The sequence below is a fragment of the Sparus aurata genome, chromosome 22 (genome assembly GCF_900880675.1).
Source record: "Sparus aurata chromosome 22, fSpaAur1.1, whole genome shotgun sequence".
Lineage (NCBI taxonomy): Eukaryota > Metazoa > Chordata > Actinopteri > Spariformes > Sparidae > Sparus > Sparus aurata.
In genome coordinates this window covers 14,912,423-14,926,275 of record NC_044208.1, presented here as the reverse complement: position 1 = coordinate 14,926,275, position 13,853 = coordinate 14,912,423, and the positions used below count along the sequence as shown (strand labels likewise).

Genomic DNA, 13,853 nt, shown 5'->3' with positions numbered 1-13,853 from the left:
GAAGACAGGCCTGAAGGCTCAATTAGCAATTACTGCATCAGAAGCGTGTTTGCGGTCTCAGCGTGACATCCATCTCAGTGGTGGAGCTTCCCTCTTTTTTCAAAATGTGTTATTTCACTTACTAAAACACATAAAAATATCCGAGTCTTCAGCTCAGACGCCACCGTGTTTGGTATTCTCCGGACGGCGCGGTCGCCCAGAGATCTCATCTGTAGTCTTTCCTGTGCGTCGCTCCGAACGCCCCAAAAACATACTTGACAGATCTCCTGAAAAGCGGCACCGCTGTCATTTAATAACAAAGGAGAAGATCACATTGCCCTTAATTTATTGTCTGATTAAAATTCAGCCTTTGCCGTCACCTTAGCAACTGCTTGAAAAAAGAAAAGGTGGGTGGTGTGGGGGCTGAGAGGCAGGCAGTGTGAGCCTGTTGGTGTTCATCTCAGTGCAGCCTGGCGAGTGTCTATGCCTGTGTGTGTGTGTGTGTGTGTGTGCGTGTGTGAGAGAGAGAGTGTGTCGCTTCCAAAGTTTCATCTCCTCACATGAGTCCTTGTACTTCTGCGAGCGCAAACATTCTTCACAGGCACATGCGGCCTTCTGCTGCACACTCGCCACCGCGTCGTTAAGCGTCCCCCCGGCGCGTTAAAAGCAAGTTTTTTTTTGTATTGGCATTCCATCCTGTTGTGTTTCCCGCTGACCCTGGAGACCAGATAATCTCGTGAACAGGCATTAAAACCTCTTCCCTCTAACTCCCGGTGCCTACTTACTTACAGCATGGACGCCACCGCTCCTCGAGGCCTGCCCCCCCCCCCCCCTTAAATCTGAATGAGGAAAACACCGAGGGGAATATTCTCCAGATGATGCATAATTCATCACCTTCAGTAAAAAAAAAGGGCCAGCAGCAGACGCTGTATGAAACGTATTCTCCCTCGCAGCCAGGGACTCGAGATGTAAGATTCAACAGATTGAACCACCTGTTCCCCTCTACAACCCTCCCCCTTTTTTCTTCCTCCACCTCTCCCCCTCCTCTTTGTCTCCCCCTCTCTGCGACTCAGCACCTCAACAAGGATATTGACTTGCTGCCAGTGAGCCCTCATGGGGGGGCTTGCCATGTATCTGCAGTCTGGCTGCAATGGAGGTTTCCGCTCTCCCTCTCTCTCTCTCTCCCTCCTCCACCCTCCCCTCATCCTTCTCCCCCCTCGCACTCACTGGCATGATGCGATTGTTCCCCCCCACACCACCACCACCACCTCCCGGTAAGCACAGATGTAGACGGCCAGGTGCAGTCTGATGAGCTCACGAGCAGAGATGGAGCAGTGGAGGGGTGTGGGAGGAGAGGAAGAAGAGGGGAGGGAGGAGGGGGAGACGAAACATAAACAAAAACAGAGGGGGAAACGGAGAGCGTGCCTGCTGAATATGTATATGTTTCATTTCTTTCTTTTTTTCTCTTTTTTCCCCCCCCCCTCTCTCTCTCCTCCGACGAGTGCTGCAGCGATGCTCCACTTGGCAGCTCCCGGGGGCCAGTTTGACAGGTCCCCTCCACTAATGCGCTGTCGTTTCCTTTAGGTGCCCGATGACGAGATGAACGACATAGACACCATCAGGTGAGCTTCTCCCTCTCTTTTCTCCATCCCTCTCTCTCTCTCTCTTCCCTCTCTCTCTCTCTCGCTCTCTCTCTCTGAGGATATCTTTCAGCGCTCCATCATCACGCCCCCGCGTTCTCCCTGTCTTCTTCCTTTAAGCTCCTTCCCTCCCACTCTTCCTCTCTGTCTTTCCACACTTGCACAGTCTCTCTCCCCTCCGTCCTCCCTCGCTGCTGTTGGTGCCGGAGTGGCGTGGTGGCTCTCGTTTGGAGGCGCCGGTGGATGTGGATGGTGGCGGCGGCGGCAGTGGTGGTGGTGGTGTGCATGTTGTGGGGGTTTCTCTGAGCTTTAAGGGAGAGCCGGGTAAGCCAATCCAGATAGCATATAGAGGTGGAGGAGGAGGAGGGGGGGGGTTTCTCCATTCTCCCCGGCGGCAGGATTTTTATCTATCGGTCTCCAGGATGAAGCTCTGCGTGAGCGGAAGGTAATGCCTCAGCGTTTGCATCTTTGATTTGGATCACAAAAAGCCTGCTGTGTCTGTGTGAATCTGTGTGCCTATGTGCTATAATCTGTGTGTGATGTGGCTGCACTCATGCTCTGTACTGTGTGCTGAGGGAAAGAGCTGCTTTTCTGATAGTTTGTCAAAGATACAAAGGGTGTTTTTTTTTTCCTTCTCTCTCTTGGTTGCATGCAGGGAATCTCTTGGCGAGGAAATTCACTGCAGCATATGTGGCGTTACTGTAAAAAAGCTTTTTTTCTTTCCTCCCAGGGATCGTTCAGTCTTAAATCAGTCTTGAATGTCTTGAGTTGGTAGAAATGTCCAATCCACGACTCTTGCGTGTCCGCTTCTGCATGATTCAGCCAGTCACCTGTCGGAATGCACCTAAAAACACTGATTAATTACTCTGCATGGCAGCACCAGTAGCTCTAACAGATGATTTCTTTAGTGCTTTTTTAAGCCTGACAGCCTCGAACGTCCGCACGGAGCCTAGGTGAATAACTGAGCCGATGCCTCCACATGCCTGCAAAAACAGATTCTAATGAGCTTGTTACTAAATTACAAGCGCTCACCCACTTTTCTGATTAAAGTTGCATTACACGGGAATTAAAAAGCGCCAGAGCAAACACGACGAGACGCAGGATAAAGGACCTGCTCTTTTTCTCTCACTCCTCTTCCTACCTCACTGTCGTACAGTCGACACGTTTTTTTCTTTTTTTTAATTGACGCTATTACTAATGAACCATTATTAATCCGGGCACAGATGGAAATAGATCTGGCGCGTTCCCTTTTGTGTTCGATTACCGATGGTATTATTACGATTTCAGGCAGATTACAGTTTAAAAGCCGTTTAAGCAGCCGATGAAGGGGGTAATTAATCTGACTGGGTGTTTCTCCAGTATCAGACATCAATTGTCCTCACCTCTGTGTCACAGCTTTAATTGAATTATAGCAGCTCTGCCGAGATAAGAGGGGGTGCTCCTGCGCCTTTTTCCTCCTCGCTCATTTCACTGAATAGGAAACAAGGTCACCTGTGGCCTCTGAAGACGCTGTGATGAGGTGAAACAGAAGGCCAAATCCACCCCGAGAGTCCTGACCCTGCCACTGTATCCCACCAGCCTCACACCTCCACCCCCCTCACCTCATCTCCAAGACGCCTTCCAGTCTAAGTGATGAAATGTCCTGAAATCTCTTCTCTCCCTCGCTTGCTCTCGCTCTTTCTCTTTTGCAAATTCTGTCCCTCCCTTGGCCGGGCTCCTGCGTCGGGGCCCTGTGGCAGAGATAGAGATGTAAATTTTGCATGGACACTGAAGCAGGGATGCTCTAACTTCTTGGTTGGCTGGACAGATTTAAAGTTTTTCAGAGTTTTCAAAGTGTTGTACGAGTATTCTGTAGAAAAACTATTTCAAGTTGTTTTATTCTAAAAGTGGGATTGACACGACACGGACAAAAGCAAAAAAAAAAAGCAAGAAGAAGAAGCTAAGAAGTGACAGCTGCTCGTCCGGGATGACTGACAGCCCTCAAAATTGAACGCTGCTTCCGAAAGAGTGATGAGGAAAAACTGCGTCCTTGGGAGGCAAGAAAACAAAAAGTTTGACACAGTTTAGTGGTTTTCAGCAATTTCGTCAAACGTTCTTTCAGCGGATGTAAATTTAGAAACAATCCAAAATAAGCTTTCTTCGTTTAGACTACCATCGTTTAGCTGAAAAACATGGAGCATCTACATCTAATGGAGCCTTTTTTCAATATCACCATCGTCACTGCGATAAAACAAAAACAAAAAAAAAGCGTTAATTCAGTAGCTGTCTGAAGCTTTTGATCACATCACACAATCTTCCTCAACAGATGGAGCTTGGCCATTCTTCACAGAAACGTAGATTATTGTAGAAGTTTTGTAGAATGTAAATGTCCCCGCCATCCTTTTTGAAAGCTATGTCAGTACTAAACAAGTTATTAGTAGTTGTATAGACGTTTAAAGAGCTTTTGAAGCAGTAACTTTGATAAAAAAAAAAGATTATTCTAAGATGTGTCATCAAACATATAACATGTAGGAATGCTGTATTAAAATACTAGACCTTTGTCATCTATTTTGTTGAGATTGCTTACTTATATTCTCAAAAAGGCTTCCAACACGTGTTTAAATCCAGAGAAAGTACAAGTTTACTCAAGTTAACAATGGCTTCATTTGGTAGCCATCGTTACATCCCAGACAGGGAATTCAGCGGACGAGACTAAACACGAATATAACTTTAAAACATATTCTCGTCTGTGAACATTTGTGCCTGAGTCACTTCAGATTTGAATTAACAATGGTGTGTTTACCATCAACAAAGCCTGTTTGACCTCAGGATCATTTGTGCTTAGCCAGATTACCTTATTCTACACTTGCCATAAGCTAATGTTAGCAAGAAACAACCCATGCAGATGTTGTGTGTAGGTGTTTAAATTAATGTCAACTCTCACTAAATTCAGCACTCACCAGAGACTCCAGTTCTCTCTCTTCTTTTCTCCTCCCCTCTGTAATCTTGCTTACTGTCCATCGGCAGTCATTATTACAGTATCTACACCACTGACAATGGAGGTCAACTCTGTAGATCTCTGCTGAAGTCAGGTTGATAAACAGGAGTGAAGATAAATCCACTTTTTTGTGCCAAAAGTTAAAAATATCTCAGAGCTCACCTCCCGTCGGCTCAGAGTCTGAGCAGAAGCAGGTTTAACTCTGGTTTTTATTAGTATTTATAATGTTATAATATTATAATATCCTATATATTCCTATATTTCTTTGTGTCTGAGGTACAAAAGGGGAAATCAATAACAACAAAAGTTAGAGTGATTTCCTTAAGTTTTTTTAATGGAATTGCAAGTCAACCAGCAAAACGGCTTTATCGTTACTGGCAAGCAGATTTCGTAACTTTTGTACAGAGCTAGGCTAGCTGTTTCCTATTGTTCCCAGCCTATATGATAAGCTAAACTAACTAGCTTCCAGCACTGGCTGGATGAGCATTTCCCAAAATGTCAAATAATCTTTTAATTTCAATTTAAAGGGAAAATGTGGAACTTCTGTGTTGTGCTGGAGGCCAGTTCTTAGTTTACATTGTTGGACTCCACTTCACGGCTCCAGACTAACTTTTTTTATTAGGAGCACAGTGGCCCCTTACTGGAAATTTTAGGAGCGCAATCACAAAATGTAGGGGCGCACACCGTAAATCAATTTTTATATATATAATTAAGAAATTATTATATGTTGAGTTCAGTTTCACACCATTCTTTCTTTGCAGGTCCAGTTGGCCTATACGTTTGGTATAGGGTAGTTCTTCCTTGGCAATGAAAAAGGCTGTGTTAAACTTAATATTAATATATTAATTCGGTTTCCTCAGCGCACTGATTAACAGGTCACAGTATATTTCATCCCTTAAACTAGCACTGTGTTTGACCAGTGTGATGTGTTTTAACTGTGTAGTGCGGCATGACCTGCAGATTTCGTGTTCCCCACATGTTGAGGTTTATCGACTGCAAAATCTGCGGTTCATGAAATTCGTCTCTCTGACCCTTTTTTGCCACACTCCTGTCTTCAGACTTGGACTCATCCGCTGATTTGACTCTGGCACACTTCTAGCTCATTGGGGAGAAAATATCCCAGAGATTCCACCAGATACGTGTCCGGTGCGTTACTGCTCCGATCTGGTTTTACAGTGCCGCAGTTATAGGTATGTGTTACAAAAACAACAACACAAACTGTTCCCAACCGAAGGATTAGTTGAAGAGCTTGTATTTGTCTCTTTTTTGAGATTTGTGTGCTGGTGTCAACATGGAGTGTTTTATTTTGAAAAGTAACCGGATGTTATATTGTTGGTTCAGTGCGTGACTTCCTGTCTGCTCGGTGCTAAATTTATGAATTGCTGCATTGTGTTCCGGTATCCGCCGAAATAGAAGTCCTGTGTATCTGCTCCGGACTGCCAGAGCCCTCCAGAACAGATACGCAGCGCAGCGGACCTGGTGGAAGTTCAGACATTATCTAAAGTGAAAAGCCAGCTCAGCTCCACAACGCAACGGACACGTATCTGGTAGAATCACGGAGTTCGTTTCACCATTGTTCGTGAAAGTGCAACTTTCTCCTTCTGCGCTCGGAAAAACTTTCGGACCCTCCCCCTCCACACATTCCCTGCCCATCTAACACCTGTCAGTCCAGATTCCAGATTATTTGATTCGCTTTGGTTCCCTTCCAATACCGGTGTAAAAAAAAACACCGGCAAAGTAACTGGTCGCACATGTGCGACTAAGGCCCCGTCCAGACGACAACGCTCTTTTGCGAAAACGCAAACGTATTGCAACGTTTTGGCCAATCGTCCATACGGATCCTGAAAACGCAGCGCCTGAAAACGCACTTTTTTGAAAACAGGTCTCAGGGTGGAAAAATCCGACAACGCAGCCCTCCCGTTTTCATGTGGACAGCGAATCCGCATACTTTCCAAAACGATGACGCCATCGCCCCACCCCTCGACCTCTTGCCTCTGACCTCTGAACCCTGCGACATCTCATAACAACAACAACAACAATGGCGGACTACATGCTCGTGTTCGTGCCGCAGAAGATATTAAGCCTTTCTTGCAACTTACTCGCATTGTAGTTGAGTGTGAGTCGCAGCAGCAGTCCGGCCTCATTACCGGTCCACACAAACGATTCTGATTTCCTTGCACTAGCGATTTTCATCTTCTTTTTGTTGTGTTCTGTTTCTCCATCTACTGTCTGTATGTTTACAGCGCACAAGCTTACTGCGCATTCTCCGTGTCTTCTTCTCCGTTTTTGGTGAATGTTAAGCGCCCCCTGGAGGGCTGGAATATGAACTACAGCGTTTTTGGTCGTTTTCAGTGGATCCGTGTGGACACAAATATTTTTGAAACGAGGCCGAGGACGGCCCGTCTGGACAGCCCCTAAATGTAACGCACTGACTCAAATTTTGGTCGCAAAATGCACCAATTTGGTCGCAGTCTGGAGCCCTGCACTTCTAAGCTAACATTAGCTGCTGTTGCTCTCAGTTAGCGGACTGAAAAGAGGTACTGCGACAGGGCACTCGGAAAATGGGCATAAAGTAAAAATCCAAGTCCTTCACAAAGAAATCCTTAAAAACCTTAAAAAATCCATAGGCCTGTAGACATCCGAAGCAAATGGCGAAGGTCCCATCATGCAACAATCCACTCACATATTGCCATTAAGACAGTGATTAATGCATGTGAACTTCTACAAAGAACACCTTTAACTTTATTTCTTTTCTTTACATGCTATACTTTTATAACATTAATCAGGATGAATTAGTTGTCTGCGGAATCACTTTTATTATGAAGTTGTGGATCAGAAGAGCAGCAGCAGACATATGTAATAAAGCAGTGTGGGAGAGAGGCTGGTCTGAAGAGGATGGAGGTTAGTTTTGATCAGTTTAAGTGGACGGTGTTGCTCTAACAGACTAATGCTCTCTTCTATCCTCTGTGGTCTGAACAGTCGGCCTCTCTCACCCACTCTGCGTCTGGGTCTCTCTCTCTCCCGTGGACCACTGACAGCTCCTCTGTGGGTCATTAAGTGTGTCCTATCATCTCAACCCCATTATTCCTCCTCCCCTTTGCCCTCTTCAGCACCAGCGGTCAGTTCATAGAGATCATATTTTTAATTCCTTGTGACGATGAAGCAGCCGGGCCACGCAAATGGCTGAATGGTTTTGCTGAGTACAAGAGCTGCCATAAATCCATTTTTTGACAATTTGATTTGAATTGAATATTAACATATTCATTTAAAGTACATGTCAGCTCCTTTCTGAAATATGAGCACATGAGTCACAACTTTATTGAAATTTAAAAAGGGATGAACAGCAGCCTTTGTGACTTTAGGACTGTGTTCAGACTTCAGGCAAAGCTTTAAGGCAGACTGTTTGCACAAAATCACCAACCTACCTGCACAGTTTACTGCTGTATGTATGCTGGTGACATGGCTTTCCAACGTGGAATCATGAGAAATATAGATCCATGTTGTCCCCATACCTCTTTGCAAATAACAGCAGTGGATGTTGCACAGCTGCTCTGTTATACTTTTGTTGACTTAACGTCCTCACTGGGTGTCGTGCTGCAAGTGACACAAAGCGTATGGACGGAGACATTTGTAGAAATCTACCTTGAATCGCATTTAAAAAAAACGTCTGGTTGTGGTTTTGGTTAGGCTAAAATGACATTGCATGTGTATTATTCTTGTCCAGAGTTTTTCAAATCAATCAAGATACAATGTGGGTATGCTAAAAACAAAATTAGGCTCCCCGTCTAAAAATAAGTAAGTGGCTGTAAGGAATAAATGCTAAACTAGGTTACTGTTTGGCTAAACTAATGTAATAGTGGCACAAGTGGAGATGTAGCAATTGTACTAATAGAATCATACATTCAGCAAAGTGATGGCATAATGCTGTATAGTGTGTGCTAAATGAGTAAACAATGTTCAGCTGACGTTTGCTAACAGCAGCTAACATTAGCCACAATAAAGTAACGGTCAAACCGGAACGCACAAGGCTGTGGAAGCAAAACCCTGCGTTAATTTCACTTTGTTGAGGTATAGTCTCTCTCGTAGCTGGTTTACACAAAACTACATTTTACCGACTGCGACTTTGTTGTCTTTCAAAATTATATTTTAAATCGACAAACTGAGTAGATAATATTCACCTGAAGTTTGCTGACAGTAGCTAACATTAGCCACAATAAGCTAATGGTCACACCACAGCAGACACGTCTGTAGCTGCAGAACTCCTGCGTGTAGTTGTGTGACTAAAACATTGTATTTCCTCTTTCAAAAGTGACATTGTTTTTCCCTTTTTTAACACAGAAATAGACAACTGTCTGACTCTCCTGTTTCCCTGTGGCGTTACTGCTGGCACCGCTGTAACAAACAGCATTGGCAGCTTGGCTACTGTCCAGCAGAAAACAACCGCAAGACTTTATGTAGAATCGCAATCTCAGGGCTATGAAAAGGCAACGTCAAAGGAGTAGTAGGCATTGTTTGCTGACGATTAATCTACTCTAGTTAAATAACTACTGCCAAAAAAATTTGCATAAAACTTGGAGAAACAGCTAGCTTGTCCGAAGGAAACAAAGTTTTGCCATAAAATTGCAACTTGTCATTTTTTTTACACTTTGGGTTTATCTGAAACAACACAAAACAACAAAAATATAAAATGAGAGGAGAACAAGTTAGACATTTTAAGAGATCTGCTTCCTTACTGACAGATAGATGAAAAGATGCTAGGTGGACCTATGCTAACGTTAAGCCCCAGTAATACCACAACATGTCGGTTTTGGTAAAGATCGAACAAACAAAAAAACACTAACCTCTTAATTAGTCATCTTTAGAGGTGCTGGTAAGAGGAATTCACTTACTTTCGGAAAGAGACGGACTAGCTGCTTCCAGTCTATGCTAAGCTAAGCTAATAATCAGCTGGCTGTTGTCATAAATTAACCAGACAGTTATGAGACGTATCTAACGCTGCAACAAACGTATGTAATCCTTCTTTTTGATCAAGGATCAACCACCTGAATGTAAAATTAAAGTGTCCTTCCTGAAGACGAGTATGAAGCTGTGACAGAGGTTTAAACACATAAATTAATGTTTTCCCTCCGATTTCTGCTGCTTGTTTTTTTTTTTTCCCAGCGATGATTCGGAAGTCGATTACGCACTGCACTTTTTTTTTATATGCCACCACATTAATGGCACTCCGCTGGAAAGCTGTTAGCGCTATATTGCTCTTCTATATTTTCTCAGTATAGTGTCTTTTTGTGTAAAAGCTTCATTCATGCGTCCCTGAGTTGAGGCTTTTTAGGTGCCTCTTGAGAGTTATGGATGGACCCAGTAAGTACATCTGAGCCGCCTGCTATATATGTGTACGAGAGCGTGAGGCAAATGCTTATGGACACATGCACACACACACATGCACACACACACACACACTTGCACACACACAAACGCACAGAGCACAGAGCAGTGCACTGCAGGCGAGCAGATTTGCAGAGGTGGCTCCTTTTGTTGTGTCTAATCACTACCTGTCCATTGGAGCTCCACTTGTAAACAATATGTTGTGATGGTGGGCGGTGTGCTGGATACGTGTGTGCATGTGTGCGTCTGTATGTGTGCGTGGACGTATCTGTGTTTGTGTCTGTTCTATTTTTAATGAGCTGAACCCCTCTGAAAGCCGCTCGTGCTTCTCCGTCCCTTCCCCTCTTTTTGGTCGTGGCTGAAAAGACGGCAAATGCTGCCGTTATTTTTATATAAAGACAAAGAGCCAAAAGCCAAGACATCTGAAAGCTATTTTAGGCAACTAAAACAAACAAGGAGACAGAATGAAAGGCAGTAGGCAGAATTCTTTTTTTTTTTACTCTTAACTTTACAGAGACAGGGAAACTTTCCACTTTCACAGTTTATAATTGAGCGCGAGGTTTCGTCGGAAGCGTGTGGATTCTGGGTCGGAGGAAGTCGACGTCTCAGTGGTTTTGTTAGGACAGCTCTCAGATGGATTCACTGGCACCGTAACATGATTTTCTCGTCTCGAGGCCGATGCTGTTTTTTTTTTGTTTTTTTTTTGTAGGACAGAGTGTGCCTGTGTTCGTGTGTCTGATGTGCCGTGTCGGTAGGCATGCGTGAGCGCATGTCAGTGTGCCCATGGCTTTGAGGTTGGCTCTATTGTGCTCCAAACTTGTATTTATTACCTCCGCCACACAAAGGTTATGTGTCCACCCCGTGTCCGTTTGTCGGTTGGTTGTCGGCAGGATAACACAAAAACTACCAACCAGATTTCCTTGAAACCAAGAATAGACCCCATTAACTTTTTGCATGTATCCGGATAAAGGGATGGATCCAGGATTCTTTTCTCACTTTCTTTAATTAGCATCGCTCCTGCTAGCATGGATCTCGTTGAAAAGAAGCAGGTGTATTTAGGTGGGTGTACTGCCTGAGTACTCAGTATTGGAGAAGGACCAATTACTCTATATCGGCCGCACAATGTGTAAACTATGCAGACAATTCACGTAATTTTACACCCTTATTGTCAAACTTTTTTTTGGCTTCATGTGCCTCTGAGCAGCTTTCAGAGGATTGCTAAAACCAACGCTAGCTGTTTCCCCCCGTTTTAGTCTTCATGCTAAGCTAAGCAACCTGGTTGCTGCATATAGCTTTATATTTGCTGCGCAGACACGAGAGTTGTTCCGGTCTAAATGTTGAACTCATTCACGTTCACCGAAACTCCTCACCCCTGATCATATTCAAACTTAAACGCAACACGCTTCTTTAGATTTTTTTTTTTTTAAAGCGGTGCCATTTTCATTCTAAGCCCAACCCTCCAACAGAGGGATTTGAAGGGTTGTCCACTCCCGTTTGTGATTCTGTGATTCTAAGGGGGGAAAGGTGGCACCAGAAAATGAGGTGTAGGGGTAAAGAAAAAAAAAAAATGAAAACGGAGCAGAGCCAAAATGTCCAAATGTGCCGACTTTCAGCAGAGAACCATGTGTATTTTTGTATTTGTTTTTTGCAGCCTGTCTAGCCCCCGTCACCTCTTACGCTCATCCTGAAAGATCCTCTCGGGATGGTTGTCGTGATTACACAACCTCCCCTGCGCCGGGTGCCATCGGCGGCACATGAAATCCGTTCAGCGGGTCATTATCCCCCTGCTGCTGCTAATGATGTTGGTAGTTGGCGTGTAACTCCTTAGGTGTCTGCTCCCCGAGTTAATCAGTGCCGGACAGGGGAGCAGCGGAGACGTGAAACCCACGTACGCTCACAGAATAGTATTTGAAAGTTGATGTGTTTTTTTTTTCTTCTTTCCTCTGAGTCATACTGTACATGTCGCCGCCTGAGCTGAGTGACTGTTGCGGGTTGGCTACCTCGTTAACGTGGAAAGCATGCAGGACAGAAAGAGTGTCTTCTTTCCCCTTTCTTTGTCTCCTGCTGCTGCGGCTGCGGCTGCTGCTGCCGGATGAGTCAGCCACTCGGGTTCCCCGTGCTCTGATGCTGAGGTCTGGGCCTGTGATAAGGGCTTTTCCTCAGAGCCAATCTATCTGCAAAGGTAGATGCGATCGGGAAAGGCAGAATGGGCGAAAAACAGATAGACAGAACAGACGGGGAGGAGGAGAGGAAGAAGCGAGTGAAATTATGATTTTCAGTGGAGACTTTCACACCCACTCTCTTTGCTTTTTCTCCTCTAATTTAACGAAAGCTTCTCCCTCTTTCCTGTCTTTGGCTAAAATTGCAATTACTCTGCTTCCTGCTTTTCCCTCCCCCCCCCCCCAACTTTAATGTCCTCCGCCTCCTCCTCCACCTCCCCTTCCTCTTCTTTTCAAATGCTCTGAGTTCCTCTCAAATGTCAGCGTGGCACGAGTGGGTGGCAGGCAGCAGCGCCATCTGAACGAGCCCCGTCCATGGTGTTTCTTTTTTCTTTTTTTTTTTTCTTTTTTTGCTGCAGTGTGAGGATCGCCTAAAAAGAAAGAGAAAGAGAAGAAGCAAGCGAGTGAATGAGCGAGGGGAGCGAGAGTTGTTGTGCGTTGGCGGCTTCACAGTGGACACCTGATGTGGCGCGAGATGTGTCGCTAACAGCCGGCCATTTTTTGACTTTCATGGCAGAGCGTGTTGATTTATTTCAACCCCTTGGAGGAAGGGGTTGAATGGGCAGAGCTGATGCCGCAGCACACACACACACACACACACACACACAACAAACAACACACAGGTACACTTTCATGCACAAGTGCACAGATGTACGCACCCTCATGTATAAACTCACAAACCGACAGCGTCATGCATCCACAAAGACATCTTGACGCCCACCAAATTTTACACACACACACACACACACACAGATACACACACACACAGACACACACATCCAGAGCCGGTGTGCTATGACTCAGAGGGGAGCAGCTGGAGTGAAGGCTCCAGTGGCGGCAGTGAGCTGTCACCATCTGGAGGAGTACATGTCTCCCTGCCTCCTCAGCCAGCAGCATAAATCACCTCCCAACAACTGGGTGTCAGAGGATCAACATGTTTCTCTGTGACATCTGTTTTTTTTTTTTGTTTTGTTTTTTACTCACGTGAATGTACCGTATCCACGGATACAGCATCCCAAACGTGATGCTCTGCTCGGCCAAATCCTACCGCAGCCTGCCATTGTTTCTCTGTCCGGGTGGACAGCCCAGCACCGGATCAGAGGAGCTTTGATCAAGCTTGGAGGGGACGTCTCATCTAATAACCCGCACCATTTGTCTGCCGTTTGACAGCTGCACCTGTGCTCAGGATGCCGTGGAGACACGTGGGATGGAGGGGACGGTAGAAGTGTTTGGGAAAGAAGCGTCAGTGTATCAGCCTTGTCAAACTCTACTCCTGCGGACTGGGTGGATGTGTCAGATCACGTCCCGCGTGTTTGGACACATTGGCAATGAAGACGTCGGGTCTGTGAGAAGGGCTCAGGGGGATGTTTGTTTTCACCGATAAGTCTGATGTCAGCTTGTCACAAAGGCCTTTCTTCAACAAAGCAGGTTTGTGACCAACGAGAGCACAAACACAGGCGCGAGAGCGACAAAGAATATTTTATTTTCTTCTTAAGGGGCCTGAAAATCTATGTTCTCAGTCGTCTTCTTACTATGAGCAACAGGATTCTACATGAAAGCAACATTTACTGCTAAATTAAGAAAAACCTCTAGTCATTTCACGTGAGCGATTTCTGTATTTGTTTTTCTCTGGTGGACTGGTGGCTCAGACAGAGA

The 13,853-nt window shown here is 45.2% G+C and overlaps 1 protein-coding gene across 3 annotated transcripts in view; it reads left to right on the top strand.

Moving 5' to 3' along the window:
- The first annotated feature begins 1,324 nt into the window (after positions 1–1,324).
- Positions 1,325–13,853, top strand: part of LOC115574251 (brain-enriched guanylate kinase-associated protein) — a 30,600-nt gene continuing 18,071 nt past the window's right edge. The window contains exon 1 of one of the 3 annotated variants that reach the window (XM_030405658.1): positions 1,325–1,601. Coding sequence is in view for 1 of the 3 variants with exons in the window: in XM_030405659.1 (XP_030261519.1) it covers positions 2,042–2,064 (23 nt within the window). In the remaining 2 variants the exon portion in view is untranslated. Of the gene's footprint in view, positions 1,602–1,635; positions 2,065–13,853 lie in introns of those variants that run through there. The other 2 variants (XM_030405659.1, XM_030405657.1) reach the window with 2 other exon arrangements.